At 41.9% G+C, this 27,981-nt stretch overlaps 2 protein-coding genes across 2 annotated transcripts; one reads left to right on the plus strand and one right to left on the minus strand.

Annotated features, from left to right (window-relative positions):
- Positions 1 to 455: 455 nt before the first annotated feature.
- On the plus strand, positions 456 to 6,506 carry gpr137bb (G protein-coupled receptor 137Bb; the record flags this gene model as incomplete). The annotated part of the gene is made up of 7 exons (XM_079160041.1): positions 456 to 860; positions 3,360 to 3,409; positions 3,536 to 3,758; positions 4,051 to 4,200; positions 5,018 to 5,146; positions 6,126 to 6,247; positions 6,392 to 6,506. The coding sequence occupies 7 exons, from the start codon at positions 456 to 458 to the stop codon at positions 6,504 to 6,506; spliced, it is 1,194 nt and encodes a 397-aa protein (XP_079016167.1).
- Positions 6,507 to 9,446: 2,940 nt separating this feature from the next.
- Positions 9,447 to 27,962, minus strand: ero1b (endoplasmic reticulum oxidoreductase 1 beta). The gene is given in 15 exon segments (XM_079159218.1): positions 9,447 to 13,199; positions 13,833 to 13,966; positions 14,285 to 14,371; positions 14,572 to 14,641; positions 14,868 to 15,114; positions 15,862 to 15,954; positions 16,636 to 16,660; positions 17,447 to 17,504; positions 18,059 to 18,179; positions 18,465 to 18,538; positions 19,303 to 19,385; positions 21,557 to 21,598; positions 22,148 to 22,231; positions 24,463 to 24,582; positions 27,496 to 27,962. Coding segments are annotated over 15 exon segments (1,470 nt in total). The 5' UTR covers positions 27,667 to 27,962; the 3' UTR covers positions 9,447 to 13,138.
- Between the last annotated feature and the right edge of the window lie 19 nt (positions 27,963 to 27,981).

Genomic DNA, 27,981 nt, shown 5'->3' on the forward strand with positions numbered 1-27,981 from the left:
TATCTGTCTGATATCGGCCATTAAAACCCAGCATCAGTCGACGCCGGCTGTGTGATGCTGCTGTGACACAGCGTGTGTGTGCGTGTGTGGTGGGTGGGACCACGGATCACAGTTTACCTCTCTCTCCTTCCAGATCCATCTCTCCACCTCTCCTCTCCTCTCTGCAGCATCCTTCCTCCTGCTCAGCCAATCCCCTGCTGGGGAGTGTGACCACGTGACCGGCAGCCACCAATCGCTCTCCACCAGGCACCGGCAAAAAGAGGGGCGGTGTCCCTCCAGCTCCTCTTCCCTGTGAATCAGACGGTGAGTCTGGAGGAGAGTCGATTTGGATGTGAAGGATCCGTCTAACGAGCTGAGACACGTTTCTTCTTCTTCTTCTCCCGGAGATCAGAGGCTGCTGCCTCGTCTTTAACCTCCCTCTCCCTTTCCTCCCACTCCTGGGGAACACAGGGGGGATGAATGGGGAGGCAATGGAGGGGAACCCGGCACAGGAGCAGCAGCAGCATGCCGGCAACGGCACACACCTCCCTCCCCCTCCCACCATCACGCCGGCCATCCCCCCCTACGTGAAGCTGGGTCTGACCATCGCCTACACCATCTTCTACTCGCTGCTCTTCGCCTTCGTGTACGCCCAGCTCTGGCTGGTGCTGCGATACCGACACAAGCGCTTCAGCTACCAGACGGCCTTCCTGTTCCTGTGTCTGCTGTGGGCCGCCCTGCGCGCCCTCCTCTTCTCCTTCTACTTCAGAGACTGTGTGACCGCCAACGCACTCGGGCCATTCGCCTTCTGGCTGCTCTACTGCTTCCCCGTCTGCCTGCAGTTCTTCACGCTCAGCCTCATGAACCTCTACTGCGCACAGGTGAGGGGGGGGGGGGGGGGGGGGGGGGGGCACTGCTGCTGCTGGTACCGGTACTGGTGGAGGAGACGCTGGTGAAAACTGGAAGCATAAAGTTCAATTTTTTTTTTTAAAGGGTAACATCACGGCCATGCTTTAACTTCTCTTCTTGCTGCAGTGATGTGGAAGTGTACCCCAGGGTGTGTCTGTACACCGTGACATCACAGCTGGGTGCGGTTACAGGTGCGACCTCTGACCACACCCATCAGTGGTGCAGCAGAGGAGAGACTTTCAACCAGTGAAACACCGTTTTTCAGCCTGGTGTCGAATCATTCAGTGGAAACTGTTTATAGTGGAATTGATCACTAACGATTACTTTAACCGATACATTTATTGTCTTTATATCTCACGCAGTTCTCCATCTAATTGACATTAACGACCAGCTTCGCTACTTACTGGCTCGCTGGCAATTTGCGAGCCTTTTCCCTCACCGGGGGCTTCCTTAGAGTGAGGCTTAGGCAGCTTTTGGCCGGCTTTGTTTCGTTGCAGCGGCGCATGCAGACGAACGATCCCTTTTGAAGTCGCTCGCTCTCGAGTCGATCGAGGATCAGCAGAAATTACCCTTTTTACGGGACCGGACGTTATCAATCCACTTCACGACGGAATGCTTTCCCCGTGAGCATTCATTTTTCATTGAGAGAAAATGATTTTCGTCATGATTTAAAGGTGCACGCAGAACCAGCATCAGTTAGCTAGACGGGCGGCAGCGAGGCAAAGTATCGAGCGAGTGAAAAGGAAAAGCAGAAAAGAAAGAATTAAGATTAGCCTATGATAGTTTTAAAATGTTTTTTCATACGTTGTCACGTATGAAAAGACTGAAAGCGGACTACTTTTACTAAAAGCTAATTATTCAAGCGGTTTCCACTGTAATTATAGTCCAGTACAAGGCTGAGACTTGTCTCTACAATGATGTATAAGACCAGCCTGGTTCCAAACCTTTGATTTGCTGTTTAAACATGCTGTTGAGTTTATCGACAGCTGTTTCTATACCAGCCGGTCAGAGCCTGGTCGGTGGGATTAAGAACGTAGCGGCTAAGTAGCTACATCCATGAAGAATAGCAACAACAAGAAAAAGACCACAAAAATGTGACAAGCCCGTATGAGATGGATGCAGTCATGAAGCAGTCTTGGGTCTAAACGTAGAAGTGTTTATAGCCTGAATGCTACTGTGATGAAGGACGACCTCTGTAGATTTAAAAGAAGATTTCATGGAATTTGTGAAACAGGAAATGAAATCTTTCAGGATTCATACAGTGAGAACTTCAGACTAACTTCTTGGTTCCAAGCGTTCTCTGTTCTTACTGCTTCAAGAGGTTCTGTGTCTGGGTCGCTGCCGGTGGTCTCGTTGGGAGAAGCTTGTTTCCAGTTGACCGACAACAAATAAACATTTATAAGTGTGTAGATACAAACAGATTCGTCTGAAGTGATTTCCTCCATTAAGTAGGCGATTTCTCCTGCACACACACACACACACATCAAGAGACATCAGTGTTCGGCTCAAGGACACTTCTACTGGTGGACAGGAGGAGCTTGGAATCAAACCACGCACCCTACAACTGATGATCCGTGTAGCAGCTGCCTCGCCTCTTCACCCATTCACCCATTCACCCATTCACCCACAGCAGCTGGCAGATTCAGAAATAGACCTGAAAATAACGACATAATAGAAACGAGCCTCTTTAGCAGCTTAACAACCCTTGGTCCTGAGAGCTGAGATGACGCAGGTTGTTTTTCCAACCAAACACGACGGTGTCTCATTTCCCTAACGAGGGCACCTTCGGTCAGAGAGGAGGGGCCAATCGATGAAATGAGCTGCAGACGGTTGGCTCTGAGGCGGAGATTATTCAGCATTCAGATCATTTTACTTAGGTACAAGTACTAATATCACAGTGTGAAAAAGTAAAAGTAAAAGTCCTGCATTGAAAATGTTATTTAAGTAAAAGTATTTTACTAGTAAACAATTACATATCATATCATTATTGCTTATACATGAATGTAAAAGCAGGATTTTACTGTTGCAGTGGAGCTCATTTAAACTATTAACTAACGACTATTGATATTATGGATTAATCTGCTGATTGTTTTCTCCATCAATCGATTGATTGTTTGGTTTCTAAAAATAGTGAGAAATGCTGTTCAGTCCAAACCTCAACATACAACAACATTAATAACATTATGCAAAAGAAAAGCAGCAACTCTTTATATTCAAAACTCAAAATATTTAAGAGTTGTTACGTCTGTAAGCCGACTTACAACAAGCTAAGTTTTCATGGACGTAGTTGGGTAGCTGTGTGGGACGGTGGAGTCCTGATTGTTAGCTCCACCTTCAGAGCTGTCATTGGCCGTTTCTCAAATTTAAAGTGCTGTCAAGTGGCACAACACCAGATCTGATTTACTGAACAAACCACGAGGGTGAAGAGCTGTAAAGTGTCTCATCAGTCTTTTATTTGTCCCCCCCTACAGGTTTACTTTAAGGCCAAGTCCAAGTACGCACCTGCGCTGCTCAAGTACAGGTAACCTCTTCAACCTCTTCAAGCTCCTACAGTAAAACCTCCAAGGGACGTGTTTGAGGCCCGCCTTCATGTTTAAAAACACAGTGAAAGGTTATCGATGGTGCGGCTCTCTCCCGTCTCATGCAGGCTTCCTCTGTACCTGGTCTTCCTGGGCGCCAGTCTCCTCTTCCTGGTGGTGAACCTGGTCTGTGCGCTGCTGGTCAAAATGACCGCCGCCGACGTGAAGACCATCGTCCTGGTGAGGGTCACCATCAACGACAGCCTGTTCGTCCTCTGCGCCATCTCGCTGTCCGTCTGCCTCTACAAGGTTGCCAAGATGTCGCTGGCCAACATCTACCTGGAGTCAAAGGTAAAGTCACAGGTTTCTCTGGAGGCAAAACAATCCTTACTCAAAGGTCCACTTATTAACTTCCCTGAGCTTTCAACCTCATCTCATGGTCTTTATTGGCGACATGGGATCATTTTAGAGAGTGTTCTTGATTTTTCCTTCCAGGATATTTCAGGTTTTCATTAAGGGACCCTTTATAAATATCATTACATCACGCAGCACAGACGTGAAAATAAATAATATAATCAAAAGGATTAATAACGAGCGATACCTGTGTGTGTGTGTGTGTGTGTGTGTGTGTGTGTGTGTGCAGGGGACGTCGGTGTGTCAGGTGACTCTGATCGGCATCATGGTGGTGTTGCTGTACGCATCGCGGGCCTGTTACAACCTGGTGGTGCTCGCCCTCGCCAACATCGAGAACATCAACTCCTTCGACTATGACTGGTACAACGTCTCAGACCAGGTGAGGGTCTTTCTGTTCACTGGTTCTCTAACATAATTTCAATCAGCGTCCTGGTTTAAACAGAAGTCTGGCGTTAAGATAGCTTTTTGGCTCTGACCTTTGAGTAGTATTCAGATCCTTTACTGCAGTAAGAGTACTAATACCACACTGTCAAAATACTCCTCTAGAAGTAAAAGTACTGAATTCAAAACTTTACTTGAAAGTACATAAGTTTTATCAGTAAAATATAATTAAAATGTCAAAGTAAAAGTACACATTGTGCAGTAAAATGTTCCCTGTCGTGTTTTACTATTAGTGTGTATGTTGCTTTTTCCTGCTGTAGATGTTTTTAACTCCTTTACATCCTGTTGTCTAGTTTAATCTTCATCAAAGCATCATATTCTATAAGATCGTCATGTTTGTAGCGTCTCTGTCCTGTGAGAACCTCGTATCTCTAGAAAGAACAAACAACCTGTTTTCAGGTTTGTTATGAAGCATCTTCCAGCTGATCCAAGAGGCTTTAAAGAGTTTATTAATCTGAAGAAGTAGGAGGATTTTATCAACACATTAAGAAACATTTCATCCTTCAGTTTATCACAAACATTCAACATCAACACATCTGGAGATACGAGGTTTTCACTGGACAGGAAGGAGATGAAGAACTGTAACTAAAGCTGTGAGAAAATGTAGTAAAAAGTACAATATTTACCTCTGAGATGAAGTAGAGTAAAAGTAGAAAGTAGCATAAAATGGAAATAGTCAAGTGAAGTACAAATACCTCAAATTCACACTGCTGTACTTGGCGACATTGTACTAATGTCTGTTGGTGTGTCTCCAGGCGGACTTGCGGTCGTCTCTGGGAGACGCTGGTTACATCGTGTTCGGGGTGATTCTGTTCGTCTGGGAGCTGCTGCCCACCTCGCTGGTCGTCTTCTTCTTCAGGGTCCGCCGGCCGCCTCAGGAAAGGGTCAGTCCTCCTGGCGGGGTCGGGTGACCTCCGACCTCTGCAACGCTTGCACCTAATTCTTTTTTAAGTCGTAGCTAACAGGGATGACAATTGTCCGTCGGTCGGTCAACCATTTGGTCCAGGGTGAAATATCTCAGCAAATATTAAATGGATTGTCGTTATATTTTTCAGACATGTTGGTCCACTGACCAATTTCATCAGGTCAACATTTGAATTTGTGCAATACTTTGGTTCCTGACCAAATACCTGCAGAACTTGACATTCCCATCAGCCTCAGTTGTACTTTGTTTACAACTAAATACAAAATATTAGCATGCTAACACGCTAAATTTAGATGGTGAACATGCTAAATGTTAGCATGTTGACATTATCAGTACAGCCTTTAGAGCTGCTAACATTACTCTAGAGACTGTTCAGACAAGAGCTTTTCAGCACTTTACAACAGAGAGCTGCGGGGACGAAGTACTTTAAAAGGTTAACCCCGGAAGTTAGCGCGGCATTGATTCCCTTGATGAAAAGCCAATTACATTTTTCCATTGGATTTTGGATTATTGCAGCAAATTAGTTATGATGCGGCAAACACAAGTTTATGATAATTGGACATTTTGTTCAGTAAAATAATCTTTACAAATGACCACCACTTTGATTTGAAGTAAGAAGCTAACGTTAGGCTATTAACGAACAACATCGCTGTAGCATGAGCGCACGTTTACACAACGAGGCTGGAAAGGCGGACTAGTCGGCGTTTGTAGCCTCATTTAGCGACTTGTCAGCAGCATACCGCCTTTTTTAAGACACGTTAAGAGATTCAAAACTCACGAGAGGGGTATGATGACTGACTTTGCTCACATTGTCTACATGCACAATGAGTTATCTGGACATCTAATTGGTCACTTACTGCTGACGTAAGTACTGGTGATGGATTTTTATATCAGAAGAGCCTCCTGAGTGTGTTCACTCTGAGTCTTTGTCTCTACAGAGCACTGCTGGGATACCAAACCACGTTCTCTCCTCCAGAGGATATTTCTTCGACAACCCTCGTCGGTACGACAGTGACGATGACCTGGCGTGGAGCATTCCTCCCCAGAATGCATCAGCGAGGTACAAACACTACCACTGATGTCACCATGACCCTTTTGTATTTGGCATTTCTGAGTTAATATAGATAAAGCAGCTATAATCAATATTTGTATCAATAATGCATTAATACATCAGCTGACTGACAGTTTGTCGTCTCTCTGACAGTCTTTCCTCCGACTGCTACGACTGGGGCAGCCGCCACAGCAGCTTCACGGTGCACACAAACGGCGACGAACAGCGCCTGTCCGCCACCGCCGGAGAACTCCACCCTTACCCATAATCCCTCTCTTCGCTGTACAGCATCACTCTGCACTTTGACGCCGATCAGTTAGTGTTTCTTATCATCACTGATGTAGAAGTTTGTAGAATCACAGTAGAGACTTTAGATGAAATACCAGAATTCTCAGCAGGGTTCCTACATGGAGTTGTTACCATGAATGTCTTAACTAAACTTAATCAAAAATGTGTTGAGATATACTGTATCACGAATGTTGAAGCTGGTGGTGACGTTAAAGAAAAGAAATCACCAAAAATCACTGGGAACCATCCTCTGGGGAACATGAATGCACATAATTTTGTGCCAATCCATCAGGTAGATGCAGAAATCTTTACTTGGATAAGTGACAACTTTGACCCGCTGGTGTCAGAATATCATCAGTCTTTAGGTTTATCCTCTGAGGAACATGAATGCACACAATTTTGAGCTAATCCATCAGGTAGCGGTAGGAATCTTTCATGAAAACTTTGACCCGCTGGTGTCAGAAGCTCGTCAAAGTCTTTAGGATTTATCCTCTGGGGAACATGAATGTCTAGACAGAATTCAATCACAATCAATTCAAAGCTGTCGACACAATTTAATGAATTGATAAGTTTCTGTCATGACTAAAAAAAAACAGAGTGGAGCACTGAGATACAAAGTGATTAAAATCACAGAGGAAAATAAAGAAGAAACCAGTTACTGAAATTATGATTATCATAATACGTCAAAAACTCATCAGGTGTATTTGATCCCCATGTTTGATTACAAGTGATCCAGACTTGTTTAACTTTGTGCAGGAGCCCTACTTCAGAGAGAATCCAGGATTTATAGACCAGTATGTAGACGATGTTGTGATGAATGTTTTAAAGAAGGTTTCTTGATTATTTGGGGAGTTTTTCAAGGATTACTGAAGTAGTCGAATAAATCTGCTGCAATTCTTCATTTTGCTGAATAATCCTTGAAAAACTCCCCAAGTCATTTTTTGAGGTTCTTGACTGTAAAGTAAAACTAAAGACATCGTAACACACACAGATACATGCACTGTGTGTTAATTCAACATAATCAATATCCTGTAAATATCAATAGCCAGACAGCTGAACACCTCCGTGCTGTTTTGATGTTCACCTCTAAAGATCCGCGTATTAACAAGTCATTTAACGGTGGGTTTTAATTTGACTCATTTTTGAATAAATAAATAATAATAATAAAACATTTGTTAACTGTGAAATTATTTGAGTTTTGAGAAATTTCAGATTTCCAGAAGTTGTGTTGTTTCAACATGAACATCTTTTAAAACTCTGGAAAGTAATTAAACCATCAAAACTGTCGAATCATTTAAATCTAAGGAAACAATGAGGAAACTCACGATTTTAAAACTTAAAATTTTTATGTTAATACGAGCTTTCTTTTGCAGTGTTTACATTTCTGTCACGATGTTCAGAAGAAAAAGAAAAGTCTATATTTCTAACAGACGCAGGTTTTGTAAGTCATTTGTACAGAGTCTCACTGAGATCGTGTGTTTTGTTGTTGAGCTTTTTTGTGTTTGTGGTTTGTGTGTTTGTGACGTGACGACACAAAAAAACTTAAATTAAAGTTGTCATTACAACAAACATGCGTTAATTTCATTATTTCTTGATCTCTTCATTTTATTAAACAACCAGTGAAGGAAGCAAGCTTTTAGTGATGCTCATATCTGAATTTGGTTTATGACTAATGACATTCCTGTCAGCCTCAGCTGTGCTTTGTGTTTACTGCTGAAGTCAAAACGTTAGCATGCTAACATGCTTTGTGTTTACTGCTGAAGTCAAAACGTTAGCATGCTAACATGCTTTGTGTTTACTGCTGAAGTCAAAACGTTAGCGTGCTAACATGCTTTGTGTTTACTGCTGAAGTCAAAACGTTAGCATGCTAACATGCTAAGTTAACATGCTGATTATGATAAACATCATACGTGCTTAACTTCAGCATGTTAGCATTGTCACTGTGAGGATGTTAGCATTTAGCATAGCTGTCTAACCTCTTGTTGAACTTTGCACACATGATTCTATCTCACCGACTATTTGGAACAACAATTTCTGAAATTAGTCCAGAGGAAGAGCGCTGCAGACGGTTATTTCACCAGGGAAAGCCGGCAGCGTCATTTACGTCCACTAAAAGCTTTTGCCGAGTCTCTTCTCATCAAACATATTTTCAATATCACGGCTGAATATTTAGATGACTCAGACTATGCGGAGGAAGGTCTTTGAATTTGATGGCTGCCCACAATAATTTGAGCCGGAGTTTACAGATATTCATATTTCACAACAAGACCCGAGCGGGATTTGGGACACAATAACAAACAATCAAGCGAAAGTTAAAAAGAAAGTTCTCTCTAAAGTCTTTTTCCTTAATGTTCATTGTCAAATTGTTAGTGGACTTAACGTCATATTGGCTGGTTACAGCGTTCTCCATCAATACTGGAGAACTTCAAAAATTGTTGTCCTGATTAATCACGTGGACCCAAAAACATGGGACAATAGCGTTGAAAAACACAGAAGTTACCCTTTAAAAAGGTTCCCTGTGGAGTTCTCTTGGGAACAAACTTTATGTTTACATTCAGGAATTTTCTTCCTCAAAAAACATTTGTAAAAATGGTTTAAAATATTTCCTACATTGTTTGCATTTGTGCAGTCTTCTTCTTCTTGCTTTTGTGAGCACATTCTCCATTTTTTGGCGCGTTACCACAAACAACTGTCCACCAGTAGACAAGTCAAACCAACAAACAAACGTCAAAGATACATAAACTTTGAGCATTAAAGTAAACTTTAAATAATGTATAGGCCAGTGTCAGAGTCTCACATGAGAATAATATAAAATATATTATATAAATATTATATAAAATATGAAAGAATAAAATGTGTAAAGAAAACAGTTATATTTTACTGGATCAGTCGTAAAAATCAAATTCCAAACAGAGCTCAGTGATGTCCAGAAATATTTATTCTTCTTCTTGTCAAATAAATATACTCAACAGGTACACACATCAACATGGTGCAACTATATATATATATATATATATATATAGATTCATAGAGATCTGAGAGCAAAAGAAAGAAACCTTTAACCTGTGCTGCCTCTTACAAACTATACAGATTCAAACATGAAGAGCGTGAGGATCAGAAGAAGGTTCCGTTGGTCTTTTTCCAAAAATCTGGGCTCAGTTTTAAGGCTGAAGAGTGGACTGTACGGGACCGTCCAGCTGCTGGAGGGCATGCAAGGCTCAGAGGAAGGCATGCACACGTCTCACTCACTCTCAACACACTTAGTGCATCACTTCTGTCTCACATTCACACCAAGAAACAAAGAAAATAGACTTAATTAAGTAATTATAACTTATGGAAGCCAAAAACAAAGAGGCTGTTATCATTTAAATGTTTGTGAAATGTAAAGACAGTAATAATAACTTATCTGATGGACTTTAAATTAATTCTTTGAATTTCCTTAAATTTATCATTGAATTCACAAAATCTTAGATTATATGAGAGAAATGAAAAGAGGTCGCTTCCATCCCAGCATTTAATGTAACATTGATGCCCCCCGATCCGAAGAAAAGAGCCTGCGATGTATCGCATTAAAGTATGAGATACGGCCAAGAAGAAGATGGACTTTTAATATTACTCTTTATATTGTAATTTTACATCTTTTTATCCTTTTTCAGGTTTTAAACTATTAAATTACAAATTACAAGCCTAACTCTCTTTATACAGAACAAAGCTTCAACATATCTTATCGTCATCACGTCTTTAAACTGTCACGTGATCAAAGAATCAATAAAGGAAAAGATAAACACTCAAACAAAAAAAACATACATACAAAAAAAATGAACTTAAAACTCTTTGGTCCACTTCATACAACTAAATATTCAGACCGGAGTCATGAATAAATCTGTAAAATCACCTCGTAAACCAGTTTGACCAGAACGACGGACGCGCTCTGCGTCCTTTGCTTGTTTGACGTTGCTTATTGATCGGCTTCAGTTTCTCTTTGTGACGTTATTCCGTGTTGTTTTCAAGGTGCTACTCTCTCAAGAGGACACGCCTTCTTCAAGTGTAAGTCTGGTGATATTCTACATGTTTCTTGTCGTCAACAAATCCCAACAAAACATTAAAACCATCAATGAATGTTTCTACTAACAAGTGTGTGTATCAACGCCTGGTGCATCTTCTTCCTCTGTTCCACAGAGCTCCATTAAAAACACATCGATGAGCCTCACTGTTGTTCATTCATCACCATGAACACACACACACACACACACACACACTGGAGTTTATCTTAACTCAATCACACACACACCATCCTGCTGCCACACACTCACTAGAGCACCAAATGTGGATTAATCCGCCGCTGAAAATCCCCAACAAACGCACCAGTTCCTCCTGTTTGATAAAAACTACAATGACCAGCTGTTTTAGGACAAAAGGAAACTATATATTTGTGTTTTTTTAAGACTTACGTCTTCAGTAGGAACCAAAGGGCTCGGAGCTGAGACAGGAAGTCAACACATTGTTGGCTTGAGTCTTTACAATGGGGCCGTTGACAGTATGGAAATAAATAATGAACTGGACACAGAAGTCCTAAAGCTTCCTCCAGCATCCCGCTGATGTGCCGCTACGCTCCATCAACTAAAACCCTCTCATCCCTGGGCCTTTACAACTCCGTTTCCTAGTCAAACGTAAATTAAATTACAGTAATTCATCTCAAGAGAACCTAATAAATCCTACTTTTCCTATTTAAATAAATCTGTCTCGACTAAAGCGGTGCTTCAAGACAACACGGCTGAAGCAATAAAATAAAAGCGGAGAAAACGAGGCGGCACGTTTGCAAAATACACAACAGAAACGTGACACTTACACACTTTCACACAAACACAAAAGCAAGAATCTGCTACTGTATCGAGGTCAACTATGGAAACAAGTCATAGTCCCATTATCTTATAGCTGCAACTGTTGATGATCTACACACAGACACACACACAAAGGTTCCAACTTCACACACTGTTTGGCTAGAAATGGTCTTTATGCTTCATCCCTTTCTCCTTAAATGTGTGAGTCTGATTTAATCTATTTAAGAAACAAACTATATTCAAAGTGTTGCTGTTGAACCAGTCATAACGTGTTCGGTGGTCTTTGCACTCACACACACACACTGTTATCGTCCACTCGCCTCGGAGGCCGATGGATGGATGGATCGACCGGTCGGTCGTTTCCGCTTTAACAGTCAGCGACATGCATTAAGCCAGATGATCACATGACACCATGGGGAGACAGTCCATAGGCATATCTTTGTCATATAGACAATTCTGGATTTGGGATCCAGAGTGTGCTGAGAGTTAACGGGGCTGTCGGGACCTTTTTGGGACTGATGTCACTCGATTGTTTTACATTTTACACAAAAACAAACTAGTTAATTTGATTTATTGTCCAGTCGACCACTGCAGGGTGTTACAGAGAAGGGCTCCTTACCTCAGCAGAAATAAAGAACTCACTTTGCAGTAAATAACCTAATAATTTACCTTCAGAAAGTTTTAACAAGTTGGGAAAACGTCTTTTAACCGCCCGTTGAAGCTAGTTTCAGGTTGGATGCTGCTGCCGGACTGGACAGAATCGACTTAAATCAACTCGTCACTGAAAACCACATTAAAAAAAACGTCAGTAGTCTGAAGAAGCCTCCAATGTGACGGCCGGCTACCTGTCACACAAAAATCAAGTGGCTAGTGGACTCACATATGTCTGAACACACACAGACACACACACAAACACACACCTTCTAGCGAGCGGACATAAATTAGGCCTGAGACGGTTAACACGAGCAGATTGGTCCAGATCCTCAGGCTTTGAGCAACACACTTATCTAAAAACAACAGGAGAGGAGGAGAGAGGAGAGGGAAATAAAAAGGAAACAAAGGACAGGCAGCAGCGTCCTGACGGTTCAGATGCACTTTTTTATCTGGAAGAACCGTCCTGACTCGAGTCCTCTCTCGGGACAACATCCTTACGTAAGAGCCCTAAATGACTGTAAAATCCAACAGGATGTGATGTCAGCAGAGGGCGGGGCCAGCGAGAAAGAGAAATGACCGGTGAAGTGATTCACCCACGACTGCGTCAACTCGGACACGGTTCGCTCTGCGTCCTGGAGTCAGGAGCTCAGGCTGGTCACCGCTCGGTCTGTGACTTCATTCCAAACATCTGATCGCGACGAACGTCACAAACAACCTGCTGATCTTACAGGTCAACCTCTCAAAAAAGACCCCGAAAAGAATAAATAAATAAATGAAAAGGGTTTGTACACTGGCCCACAAGTTTTACAGCAGAGAGGAAAAAGACGTCAGGTGAAGTTTTTTTAGAACCTGGAGACTTTCCCGACGTAGGCAAGAGGAGGCAGAGGAGTTAACATTCATAATCTACTGGAGGAGGAAGAAGAGGAAGTACAGAAGGGAAACAGGAGAGAGATTATCGGGAGAAGAGAGTGTGTTTGTGTGTGGGGGGGGGGGAATGGTTGGGTTCACTGCTGATCCTGCTGTCCATGAAAAAGGCCTTCTTCTGGGTGAATATCAGACTATTGCAGTTCTCTGGGGGCTGGCGCCGCCTACTGGCCAGGTGAGACGTCACCTTCTGTTACCTGTTGTCCTTCAGCAGCAGGCGGAAGCTGTGGAGCTGCTGTATGCTGGTGGACAACCTGAGAGTGGGACAAAGTGGTGGTGAGGCAAAAGCAATGAAATGGTGGCTGGTCAACAGAGGGCGCCACCAGCCCAGAGTTTACCTCAAGAGTCAAGAGGAGGATCATTCATTTCCCTTAAAGAGATAGTTCAGCTTGTGTATTACAGACAGTAATTTACTGCTTTTTGAGGGTTATTTTGTGCCGTCAGAAAGCTTTTTCAGATGGGAAATAAAGCCGTTATCTGTGCTCTCTTCAAAGCCACAAGTTATTTTACTTTGCTGAACACCAGGAGTTGCTGTTAGTGTGTTTGTGTGACTCTGGTGAATCTGAACTGACCCTTTAAAAACACCTCACAAGTCTCACAATAACACTGACTAAGCAGCCGTAGACCTGCACCTCCGGTGTTCTGGGAGGTAAAATGACGGATTTTGTCAAACGGAGTCTGGAGAGCAGAGACAACCGGCAACGTAAAGCGCTGAGAACATTGTAAATATAGCGTACACATTCAAAAGGGATAGGTTGTCTAACATACGTCCACAACAGTACGTTGCTTCGCTCACGTGCTGGTAGCACACTTCAACACATCCAAACTATCCTTCCACGTGTGAGCCTGTAACAGTCTATCAGGGCTCCAGAGAGCAGCGACTGTACCTGCCGAAGCCGTTCAGTAAGGCCACAATCTCCTGGCGAGTCAGCTGGAAACCTTTAGAGGGGCTGTGTTCAGGGAGGTTCTGGATCTCCTTCTCCGAGAAGAGGATCTTCAGAGCTGTACCGAGACCCTGAGTCTGCACACACAACACACGGGAAGGAAAAGCGTTAGAGCGCTCCGGTGGTTCTTGTCTAAGTTTACGGTGTATCGCATAATAAAACACGGTTGTGATGTCACGACTATACGATATAAAAAGACAATTTCACCGTTTTAGACGTGAAACGAAAATCTCTTTAGAATCACTCAACACGGTTTAACAGGCGAGCGTTGATTCAGAGGTCGGGAACCAGTTCTCTGTCTCAGTTTGATGTTTATAGAAATAAATCAACATATTACAAAACGCACATCGGTGAGTCTAAACCCGCAGAGCAGAGACACGGGGACGTGCGCTCACCTGCAGTTTCCCCCACACACGACATTTACTGCAGCCGACGCAGTCCATGATCCTGGAGATGTTTTTAAAATGGAGGCGGAATTCCTCCTGAAGGACGAAAGAGAGCAGACGCACACACACACACATGCACACACACACACACATGTTTTTAGCATTAAAAAGAGAGCAAACACACCACAGACTGAACAGCTGCTCTGTTTGAAACCACAAACGGACAAACAACGTTTAATCACACACGGAGAGCGATGGGTCGCTCTGCGTGTCGGATGATCAGCTTTTGGATTCACCTTTAACATTTTGGCTTCGATTTTGTGTCCGGCGAACATGGACTTCTCATCGAAGTGCATTGGGAAAGCTCTGGAAGACAAAAGGAGCGGTTAGTCTCATTATAACTATGTGCGGAGGTTAAAGAAGTATCTCGAGCTTTTACTTCAGTAAAGATATTAATACAACAGTGTAGAAATATATCAACATCTTACTGAAGCAAAAGAATAATAGTATAGCATCAAAATATATACCAACTGAACTAAACTGAACTCTTTCCTCTCTTCTTACTTCAGACTAACAGACGAGCCCGTCCTACCTGATCTCGTTGAAGACCTGCAGCAGCAGGTCCTTGGTGGCTCCGTCCTCCTCCATGTTTCCCGTGTACAGGTTGATGAACGCTCGCTCGAAGTACGGAGCCACCTTGTAGAGCGCCCGCAGCTCGATCAGGTACAGGAAGTAGAGGTTCTTCAGCCGCCGCGTGCCCTCGCCCTTCGTCTCCGCCGTGTCGAAACGCTGACGGAACTCCTGAACGTTTGGGCCCCACACCGACCGGCTCCAGCCCTCTGAGGGACCGAACAACAAGGAAACACTGTTAACTACACACATTAAACACCGGACCCAAGAGACGAGTATTAAACATGTTAAACTGTATACAATATCATTACAATGTGTATATGGGTCACTTCAACTACAAAATCTAAAAAGTTCATCAGCGGTTCTTCATCTCAGCTCTCAGGAACTTTTGTTTTGCATAAAACATTTTGTCGGATTTGTTATTTAAAGCGGCAAGAGACACGTTTTGTTCATCGTGCATTCATTTGCATAAAGCTTAATGGTGGTGTCGGTTGCAGCGAGCAGGAAAGAATCACAACATGATATATTTGAATATATTAAAACAACAATAACAACACTTGGAACCACTCGGGGGGGAAATGTTGAAAAGTCATCCATTGATGTTTAATCTTTAGGGTTACCAGATTGATATTTTGCTCTTTTGACAAAGTTAAAGCAGCCTGGAGGTGAGTGAGGTCATCGCGTTTGGCTTCTGTTGTTCAATGAAAAAGGATTTCGTAGAAAAGTGTTTATTTTTCTCAAAGTAAGGTATTGATTTGGGGTCTGTGCTGAAAGTCAGATATTGCATCATCAAGAGAATCAAACACACACACACACACACACACACACACACACACACACACACACACACACACACACACACACACACACACACACACACACACACACACACACACACACACACACACACACACACACACACACACACACAGTGTTCTGAGATCAGATTGACGTACCGTCCAGCAGGTACTCGGCACACAGGTGGATGTTGATGCTGCTGTGGAGGCCCGAGATGAGTCGGTAGAAAACTCTCTTCTCTAAACACAAACCTGAAGACGCAGAGAGGAAATAGTGAAGAGGAAATGTTTTATTAAGCAAAAGACAATAACTAAAGAATCCAAAAGACTTGGAAGCTCTATTGAACATGTTCTTCCTTTCCTCCAGTGATCATCTCCTCGGGCAGTTGGGTTATTTGTGTCCATATTTTGAGAAGACAAAAGTCTTTACAATGTAGCTGAATGGGATTTCATTTTTTAAAATGCATCTGCACACAAATCCCCACAAAGAGTGGGCGAGTGAACGCTCTTTGGCCTCTTTGTACCCAACGAACTCTGACAGCGAGGAGATAAGAGCAGCTGCTGCTGTCAGCTCGAGGTGAGGACGACAGGAAACGGACACCTTTCATCAGAAAGATCAGAATGTTTGAGCTCCAGACGGAGTTTGGTTCACACGGTCGGGACGATGATGGAGAGCTAGCCTCAAAGTGTCTGCTGGTGTTTTTAAATGCACACAGACGAATGAAACCCATGAAATGAAAATATAGAAATGCTTCACTTGTCACACTCTTAGATCACACAAAAGATGCTACGTTTGTTTTCTAGGCCAGGAGCCGGCAGGAAGCGAAGGTTTAGAAAGGAAGTGTGACGTTGTGTGTGAACTTAAAGGTGACGGGTCTGTTGAAGAACGTTCCCTTTGAGAAGAAAGATATAAAAACACGAGGAGGAACTCACCTTCCAGCCACTTGTAGAAAACCTCTCCTGCAATGTGAGCGACACAAAAAAACAAACTATATTATTATTTATTTACACTAAAACTAAAAATACATTCACGTGAAGAGTGAAGTTTTACTCACCATCGTCGTCTCCTGAACACAGAAAGACAAAGACACAGAGAACAAAGCTGTTAGATCTGTTCTATTAATAAACACAAACATATATATACACACACACACACACACACACACACACACACACACACACACACACACACACACACACACACACACACACACACACACACACACACACACACACACACACACACACACACACACACACACACACACACACGGTAAAAGATGAACAAGATAAATAAAGAAGTAAACAGAGCGGAAGGTTAATGTCTCAGCTGCAGGTTCTAGTTTGTGATTCTACGGACACTTCTGGATCTACTTTCAGCAGTCAGGAGTTAAACGAGACAAATCTGAAAATGAAAATGATACATTTGAGTTGTGTATTCTAATCAGGGTCAGATTAAACACAAGATCATCCACATAGTACAGGAAGGTTTGTACGTAGACTTGGGTGAAGGGTTGTACCAAACGATTGTAAAGCGTTTTGCGGTATAACTATGTTCCTCTTTAAATATTTATAAGATTGCATAACTTCAAATGTCTAAAGATAAAGCCTTCTGGTTAACACCTCTAAGACACATCGGTACGTTGCGGTTAACCTCTGTATTTCCTGTCTGGTGTGAGGCATTATGGGTAAAGATGTGGATTAGAGAATTCTACAAACAGCTTCTGTCACGTCTATGTTAACAAGCTGACTCACCTCTGCTCGGAGCGAGAGGGTTCAGAGGTCGGTACACTGATCTGGGCCTGTCGACAAAAATAAAAGTTTTTTTATTAGTAATGATCAACAATCATCTCAGGTTTACAGTCAAACTGGCAGGAGGCGGATTTTCAACTTGATATTTGTTCATTTGTTAGAAAATAAAAAGCAGACAGAGCAGAAGTCACATTTTCTTTTAGAGACATTTTAGAGCCGTCAGTAATGTGTTTGAACACAAAGAGTAAAACTATTGTATCAGCAAAAACACCTCAAACACACCAACTACACACTTCTCTCAACAACACAGCCACACAATTAAACACAGAGCTGGAGCGGAGAAATGCAAATATGTACCAAGTACGGTTAGATTTAATCAATAATACAAAAGGTTCAAACTGACTTTAGACCGCAGGAGCTTATTCTAGGGACGAGGAACATTAAGAGGAACTCATTGCATCTGAACCAATCTGACAATTACAAATCTTAGAAAGAAAGAAAATCGGAAAGTCACAGTTTTAAAATATCGGAAATGGCCAAGAAGTAAGTAAGTGAGTGAGAATGTGTGTGTGTGTGTGTGTGTGTGTGTGTGTGTGTGTCTCACTTGAAGCAGTTTTCCTCGTAGATGCTATTCCAGACTCTCCAGGCTGAAGCACCCTTGTATCCAGTGAATCTCTCTGGATTCAGCAGCAGATCCACATACTCAGAATCTGGAGAGGTTTCATCTAACACACACACACACACACACAAAACAGACTTTAATAATGGACTGAAGGCTTGTTGTGGTGTGTAAACGTTGCAACAACATGACAGAGGTACGGTCATGAGGTCATTAGCGTCTAATGGAACGTGATCAGGAGATTTCATCAGTTAGATGTAGATATTTCAGTGTACAAGTAGAACACGTGTTGCGATGGTGTTGTTAGATTAAAGCTCAGGCCGGGGTCCATCTTTAACAAATGTGTTGTGCGTCGGGTCAAAGTGTTGGAGGGTACAGAGTGAGTCCTCACCATCCAGCTCACAGAAGTAGTCCTGAGCGTCGTCGTGTCTCGCCCAGTCAGCGAACGCCTCTTTACTCTGGTTACTGAAACAGGAAGTAAAGTCAACTTTACTGAACACTGAGGAGAAACTGTGGCAAGGCAGCAGGAAACAAATAGATGGATAACAACACAATAAAAATGAACATATTGACATTTAAAAAAAGAGAATTTTAGTTTAAAACGGCCCCCTTTGCTTGTCTTGGTCTGTCTTTGCATGATATCATTTGGCTGTTTATGTGTCCATGTACTAGTCTTCGCTCGTTTTATAATCACAATAAAAGAGGAAAAAAAGGATCTCTAATATTCCAGACTTTAATCTGATGAATCTATTTCAATGTATAATTAAACTTCATGGATCCACAGTGTCTCTGATTACTGATCACTTCAAATGTAAAACATCCAGCAGCTCATGTTGAGCGAGGGGTTAATAAATACATGTAATAAGCCCTGAGGAGACTCTATGTGATTGTTTGTTCTCTCTTCCTCTTTGGTTTGTTCACCACTGAGGTTATTTTTAGACTTCCGAGTCGAGCAGGTTTTTAACATGAAGAGTGTCGTATTATCTTTGTTGTTTCAGCACAAACTTATCCGTGTTCTCTCGTTTCGTATCAACTCGTGATAACCCGCCGCGTTTTCCACGACGGGCGGAGTGGTGAAGGTCAGTCTGCTGAGAAACTCCCAGCAGCTGCCAGCCAGACGCTGCCGGCATGTTCGACCTGGTCGCCGTCAGCTGCAGCTGACTGCATGAAAAGAGACTTCGGCCGGCAGATAACGCAGACAGACGGGGGGGGGGGGGCTGTGGTGTCACCTCAGGGTGCTGTTGATGGCGCCCAGCTCTTTGGCCTGTTCACACTCCGTCACGTCCGAATTTGTGTTGGCTGCATGAGAGTACTGGAGACAGAGAGAAGAGAGGCCGTCAGTTAGAGGAACACTTGAGGAACGCGTGTTTTAGGGCTACAATTATTTTCATTATCGTCGAGATTAAAGGTTGGATTGTTTAAATGTCAGACAATAGTGAAACATGTCCCCCTTCCTCAAAGTCCAAGCTGTTTAAATGTCTTGTTGTGTCAGTCCAAAACCCAAAGACACAATAATCATTTAATATGGTATTTTCTGCCATTTTTTTTAGATTGTAAAAATAGTGGGCGATAATTTATTTTGTCTGATAAACACAACCGTGTCTATTCCTGCTGTGGACATCCACGCTTTGAGTGGCCTTCTGTTTGCATTGTGACATCACCTCTGAGCGCTGTGTGTTTAGAGCAGCTGTTGGAAAAGCGGTGTTTTTCTGTAAAACCAACATTTGAGGCTGTGGGTCCATAATCATTATGGGATGCATGCAGCCTCTGTCTGGTCTGATTAACATGGTAACACAAAGCGTGGCCTGTCCACTGAACATTAGAGTTCATATTGTAGTGGAGAAAAAATTATAAAAAGTTAAATGTTTTTCGTCCCAGGCTTAATATTCTCGATGATGACGGTATATTTGTGCTTCCATGTATGCACGCGCATAAAATAGGGCTCCCCCGAAAGCCACGGTGTAATTGTTTTATTGTAATGACTCGCTAACTTGCTAACAAGTTGAAGTTTTCTCATAAAATAACAACAAAACAGACGTCCCCTTGTCAATAGTTAAAGAAACAGTTTTTGATTTTGGGAAATACGGATATTTGCTTTCTTGCAGAGAGTCAGAAGAGAGGATCTCATATCCGTCTGTTCAATATGAAGCCACAGCCATCTGCTACTGAAGGTTTGCTAACATCAGCCACCATAAGCTACTGGTCATACCAGACCAAGTACACCGCACATTGAACTGAAATGAGAAACAGGTTTGTTTCACTGCTTATGAACACCTGTGAGGGTAGATTGTGTTGCTTCTTCCGTAAACGGTGTCTGAGCAAAAGCAGTCAAACAAGATTTGAACAGTCTGAAACGGCAGAATTGATCTGATAAGCTGATGGTTTAATCTCTTCCTGTCTAACGATATCTTAGCATCAACACAAACGTTCATTCAGAGTGTGTTGAGAAAAAGGTGGAGCTGAGAGGGAGCAGGAGGAGAAGCAGTTATTGTGTTTGGTTAAAACTAAAAAGGCACACAGGTCACTTGTTTAACACGCAAAATATAGATTTACGGTGACGCATCACTGAATGCCTCGAGCCAGATGTGTCGGTCAGGATTCATTCTCTCCTGAAGACTTTCCTCACACTCTGCTGAGGCGGCACACAGTCACGTGCTTCCGCCCCACCGACTGTAACAGTTTCCCGGCCGACGGCCAGTGAGAGACGTTCGACCTCGACTGAGATGTGTGCAGATGTCCAAACACCTCTGGGGTCATCGCAAGGCAAACATCAGGCCACCGGCCAAGAGCTGGCAAACACTCGGCCCTCGCTCTCTACGTGGAAACTATCGGAGCAGATAAGTTGAGTGTGTGTGTGTGTGTGTGTGTGTGTGTGTGTTTACTGAATCAGCTAATGAGACAGAAAGTGCTGGAACAAACACAGCTGGTCCTAAACCCCATTAAACAAGTTAAACAGTTTGTTTTCCAGAGATGAACAGCTATGACGTCCGTCTGGTTCATCTGGTGATGTTCTACACTTTCAAACAAGTACTGTGTGCATCAAAGAAACACATCACTGTGAACATACGGTCGTATATTTTCACTCACACCGTCCTGCTGCCACTAATACTGGTCAGAGCACCAATGTGGATTAATCCGCCGCTGAAAATAGTCCCCAATATGTCTTCTAAAAGATAACTCAGGATCTTTTAAGACTCATAAACGAACTAATTCAGCGATTTAACAGAACATGACGCAGAATTTAGCAGAAGAACAAAGTCATCTAGAAAAGATGTATTTCATATCTGCACTGGAACTCTAAAACGTTACGATAATCAGTTGAATTGTGTATTAAGATGTATATTTATTATGAGATTATCATCTCACTCCGTCCCTGAGGTCAATCAAACTGTGGCAGTATTAAATAACACAAGGGATTGTGGGTATTACGTAATGCCTGTATGATAGTTAGTCTTCAGTAACATTCATCTTCTACGTTCTCACCTTGTTGTAGTTCCCAGACTTGATGCCCACCGGGAGCTTACTCTGTGAAACACCACAGAGACAAACAATAAGAGACCGCTTTATGCAAACAGATAAACAAACAATAAGAGACCGCTTTATGCAAACAGATAAACAAACAAACAATCAATAAGAGACCGCTTTATGCAAACAGATAAACAAACAAACAATAAGAGACCGCTTTATGCAAACAGATAAACAAATGAACCTGAAACCATCCGTATGAAACGCTATTAAAGGCTGTTTAACTCACTATTAATAACCAAATATAAAAGTACTAACAGATTACAACCTGTGTTTACTGAACACGCCCTGTCGTCGTCTTCATTCAATCATTTTCAGGTGCTTCTTGTTTGAAAAGTGCTCCATAAATAAACTATTATTATTATTATTATTATCATCAAAAACACCACTGCAGTCGTTTAATCAGCAGACTGATGTTAAACTGCTTTTTTTACAGGTTATATAATGTGTCATGTAAGGCATCTTTGTGCTGTGTAAATAAGATGTACGGTGTTATTATTAATATTAATATAGTGTATCATAGACGCGTGTGTGTGGTGGAGCGCTCACCTCTGGACAGGGCTCCACATGGCAGTCTTTGATGGCACAATGTGCGTCCTCGGACCAGAAGGGACACGGTCGCTTCAAGTTCACCTGCAGAAGAGAAGATGAGATTAGATAGATTATTAAATATTATTACTTAAATTCGGGTTCAACTAAACCAACTTCATCTCATTACTACTCAAAGTATTATTGTGAACTTTCTCTAAGCAAGTAGGACTGCATTCATTTACTGCACTGAAGTAGAAACTTGAGGTACTTGTAGTTTATTGGAGTATTTACATTTCATGCTACTGTATATTTTGACTCCACTATTTATATTTGACAGCTTGAGTTCATTTAGAGTTTATGAAACATGATATTTTGTTGTCAATGAAAGTACCGAACACAAGCAGAGCTGAAACAATTAGTCCGTTCATGAATTAACCCGTTTAGTTTTAGTAAATTAACATTTAATGCTTCCAGCTTCATAGATTTGCTGCTTTTGCTTTTTAATTATTGTAATCATTTTGATGTATTTTGAATAACTTTGAGGTTTAGACTGTTGGTCGGACAAATTTCACTATTAAAAAAATTGTTTACAAACTAAAATAGATCAGCAGATTAATCCACAATGAACATAATCATGAGGTAATAACAACGCGGTGAGGATGAAGTCACTTCATTCAGAGACAGAACGATGCGAGTCAGAGTCATTCATCCGCTCACAGGACGGAGAACCACGTTTAATATCTGATGAAAGCTGGAGCTGTGGTTTTAAATACGACTTGCATAATAAACACGGCTGCAGCTGATTAACGAGCAGGTGTTTGTACGGTTCACACGATGACGCAGCGTCACAGCTCGCGTTTCAAAGAGTCGGGAGTTTATTCTTTGGGATATAAACGATCCGCCTCGCCTCACTTTACTGTCAGACCGGTAGCTCCGCTATGGATCCTCTTTGTTAATCCAATGATGTGCTCGAGATGCATTCTGCCGTTAAGACGTGAACATTTGAAGGCTGGTGATCGCTGAACATTTACGCTTCACAACGTTCTGGAGTCAGTCGGAAACAATCCTCCACACAATGCCAACAGACATTATATGTGAATAATATGTGTTCACAAAGACATCGTAGCTCATTATTAAGCACAAAGTACACACTTTTATGGTATAGTATTTCTTATTAAAACCCATGCCAAGAAGTCAGGTCTGATAGGAACTGAATCGCTGCTGAAGTTAAACTTTAAAGATCTTTTTATTATTCTCACAGAGCAAAATTAGTCAAATAACTCTCTACCTCATCACTTTATCTGATACTAGATACAAATTATAACAGATTAAAAGGAATAGTTGCAATTTAAATCACAATTGCAATATTGCTAAAAACGTTTGAACTTTAAGAAAACTTTTTTTAACTATTTGACATATTGTTGCCGACATCATCCACCTAATTAAATGTAATCAGTGGTAAACTGAATAGTGGCTGTAATACTAGTTTAACACTGTAGTTAAAGTAAAACCTCCTCCTCTCACAGTATTGGCTCGTGAACTACTGTTGCGAGTGTTAAAGTATTTCACAATACTTCATAAACACATTGGTCGTCCTTCCTGTTCCGTCACAAACGGATAAATGTGACTAAAAAGTAAAACTGCTGTTCTTCTTCTTCTCTCTTTTACATAACCTCTGATTTCTCCACACACACACACACACACACACACACACACACACACACACACACACACACACACACACACACACACACACACACACACACACACACACACACACACACACACACACACACACACACGTTTTGTTTAAGAACAGCATGAACCTGAATAACTGGGAACAGCCTCTCCTTGTTTACACCTGTCACTGTTTCTACCTACTCTGTGTGTCAGGCCAACCGAGGGAGACACATGTTACATGTTTTTAAAGGAAAGTGAAATACTGTGAAATACGATGAATTTACAGATGTTCTACAGTCATCCAGGTGTTGTTGTTCTTCTTTTTGCTAGGATAAGCAGTTACAGCAGTTTACAGGAAACAACAACAACACTTCTACTAATCATAGATAGTGAGAATAAAAGGGGAAGAAAACGCAAATAAGTTGCTCACTGTGAGCCAAAAACAAACAACACATAATTACAATATTAACTGGAAATGGTGCAGTAAAAATATGACTATCCACAGAATTTGACCATTTCTGACATTATTATAAAATACGAGTTTCTTCCCTTTTCATCATTTAAAGTGCTGGAAAGTATTTCGGACACTCCATGAGATCCGTACTAATACCACGGTGGGTCGTATGGTGTCACAGTGACGGTGCAGCTCCTACCCGGTAGTATCTGAAGTAGTCTTTCTCCGTCAGCCTCTTGATTCGAGGGTAGATCTTGAAGTTGTTGAAGACGTCGATGCTCTCCACGTCACAGAAGCAGTCGTCCAGGACGCCCGTCAGCTGAAGCAGAGCGAGAGACAAACCGGCTGTTACTGACCGAGAGGTGACACCTTCTAAAACTAAACGTCTCTCAAGCAACACAACAGACCACCGAACAGTCCGCACAGACTACAAGGAGACGCTGAGCCAGTAACAACTTTAACAACTGGTCACATTTTCACTCACCTTCATCACACCCGTACTCTACAGAGTTATATCTTTGTACCTTTAAAATAAATCCTCCGTGTTATTGATAGTTAAGATTCAGTTGAATAAATCAACACTATGTACAGTATATAAGATACTGTATGTGCATATTTTATATGTTTAATTAACTGAAGGCAACAATTGTTTTGATGATCGATTAATCGTTTGTTATTTTTCAAGCAAAAACAGCCAAACATTCGCTTCAATGGTGAATTATGTTCTGCTTTTTTACATTTTGTTATTGTTGTAAAGTGAATATTTTTGGGTTTAGGACAAAACGAGACGTGGAGACGTCACATCTGTGAAATTATGACATATTACATACAACAACAGATTTAAAAATAATCAATAAAGAAAATAATAGTAAGTTGCAGCCCTAATTAGGATGTTATTATTCTTTTGTCATCACTTTATGGAGCATAATAATTATTTCTACATCACATTGTTGCTGCAGTGCTCTGAAGTAGTCAAACAATATAAAAAAAACTAAAATGGAAACACCTGCAGTAGAAATATGACTTCAGAAAAGATGAAATCATTTTCTAAATTGCCTCTAACTAGAATTTAAGCTCACCTACAACATGCATTGTCATTACAATTCATTGCCTTCAGCCTACGTGTTGTGTTTTCTGATTGTATTCTATATTGTGACGCATAAATAAAGTCTTATTAATATCTTCATTACTTCTACGCGTTGATCTGCAGCACACCAACGCCTCCGCCTGCTTCACCGCTGAGGCTCCGCCTCCCCTTCAACAGCAGGAGGCCAGCAGACGGACGAACCGCCGCCGGCTGCTGCTCGTCCATACATAATACATCCACCGCTGTTACCTGAACCCACACATACATCATTCACACCTCCACCTGGACGGTGCACCTCCACCTGCACACATTTTAAACTCAGACAAATGTGTTTGACCCGAGGAGCAACTGAACGACCAGAGTGTAAAAACAGAGCCTTGATGAGTTCAGTAATCAGAGGAAGGCGTTAAAGGTGTGGGGGGGCGTTAGCACCACCCGGGTGTGGTGAGGAGGCTTTGGATTGGCTTATGCGTTAACTCTGTTCCACCTGTAGACTTAATCCACTGCACACACCTGGTTTAACTGCACAAAAACACAAACGCTGAGTGCATTTCATAATCTAAAACCAGATTGTTTGGTCTATTAAAAATGATCTATTTTGGTCATTTTTTTGACTGATTAACTGGCTAATTGTTTCAGCTCTAAAGTAAATAAGTTAAAACAGCATTCAACACAGTACCTCATGTGTTACTGAGTAGGAATTCAAAGTCCATTCAAAGCTCCGTTTCTCTACGCGTCTCTTTTGGTTTTTGGCAGAAACAGAAGCGCTGCGTTAAAAGGACCATGTCAGCGTTTCATCATCACCCAGTTAAAGTAAGTAAGTCATGTAAACTTCATATTACTGATATTTAACATGCAACAATTAGAAATTGGTCAACGGGCAAACATTCACAAAGTTATGAAGTTTCCAACAACAGTTGAAAAAGGATTATTTTTTAGTTGGGCTTAAATGTAGCTTTTCTTTCAAAGAAGTTCCTATTTTACCAACAGTTAGAGCCTATTTACATATATAGGCTCCTTCTATTCGGTGTCGCATGAAGCACTTCCCTTTTCTCTGGTGTTGCAGTGAGTCAGACATGTGTCACCTTCTGCCCCTCGGCTGTTCACAAACACCTGTAAAGCCTCAGTAAAGTACAAAACTTCATCACAATGAAGCAAACCTCTAAGTGCAGCTGTCCACCGAGCACCACGAAAGGCAGGAAGAGGCAAATCCCTCTAAGCATCTTTCTGCGTCTCTACTTCTGTTTCCTGTGTTTCAACTCCAAATTAAAACTTCCTCTCGGTGAACTTGGCGCCCAGATGTCACAGCAGCAGCAGCAGCTCTGTCTGAGGGCTGAGCTGTCATTTCAGACCTCCAGTCCAGTCCTACGCGATCTAGAGGCCACGCCTCCAAACAATCAGCTGTCAAACACTTAATCCCGCCCCTCTCCGCCAGCGCCTCCCAGTTTGTAGTCCTCTTTCGGTGCTGAGGCCTCTGGGAGCGATTGTTGGGTGTGGCTCAAAAGACTACAACTCCCACGCGGTAGCTCGGCAGCAGCCAATCGTGGGACACCACGCTGTTCTACTTAGTAATGGAAATAACAGCAGTTTGGCTAAAAAGTAATCATCTGTGTCTTGAGTTCAAGACGTTTGATTCTGAATATTTGTATTTATTTTTTTTAATCGCCGTTACTATTTACTTTTATGAAAAGCTTCAATTTGAGTAAATATTCATATGAAGACAATGTAATATAACATATATATATATATATATATATATATATGTAAAGTATATATATATATATATATATATATATATATATATATATATATATATATATATATATATATATATATATATATATATATATATATATAATGTATATATGTAAGGCTAAACTTATATATCATAACTGAGAGAAGACTAAATAGAGTATTAATGTGACTTTCATACAGTGTCGCTGCTAGCTAGCATCACACACAAACACGAAGACGTCACTTTAAGGCGACAGTAGAAAATGCTAGAAGATTTCCTTGAATGCTAGCTGTTGTCGTGTCGTAATTGCCACGTTTTAAAAGCTGAACATAACATTATAAAAACCGTAACAACGTCGCTTTGAATATAAAGGTTCCGCACAAGCACTCTTCGGTTAATGTTACACTTACGTGGCAGAAGCAGCTCTGGTCCTGGCTGTCCGACGAGGCTTCGCTCGAATCCTCGCTGTGCTGCGTTTGGGGTTTTACGTTGTTTTGCTGAAACCAACCGAGAACAGAGTTCCCGAAGAACAGCCAGGCCAACAGCAAAACACCGAACGCTTGTAAAGTTGCTTTCCACATCACTCACTGACTGTGCTGGCGGCGGTGCACCAGTTGGGGGAAATAAATTTTGAAAAACAAGCAAGAATCAGTAGGACTTTCTTTCTGTCAGCTCCGTTAGGAGCTACGGTGACGTTAGCTTCAGGCTAGCCGAAGTTAGCATCCGCAGTGACCGCAAATAAATCAGAGTGGGTCGGTGAAGTAAGTGTCTGAAGACCCTCACGCAGACATTTAGACCCCTAACTGCCCTCACAGAACCGGGGTCATTGATTTAAGACGGTACATAATTGGTGAAGTTTCTGTTCACCAGCTTCCTTATTTACCATCAAGTTAGCT

Source organism: Pholis gunnellus, assembly GCF_910591455.1.
Source record: "Pholis gunnellus genome assembly, chromosome: 5".
Lineage (NCBI taxonomy): Eukaryota > Metazoa > Chordata > Actinopteri > Perciformes > Pholidae > Pholis > Pholis gunnellus.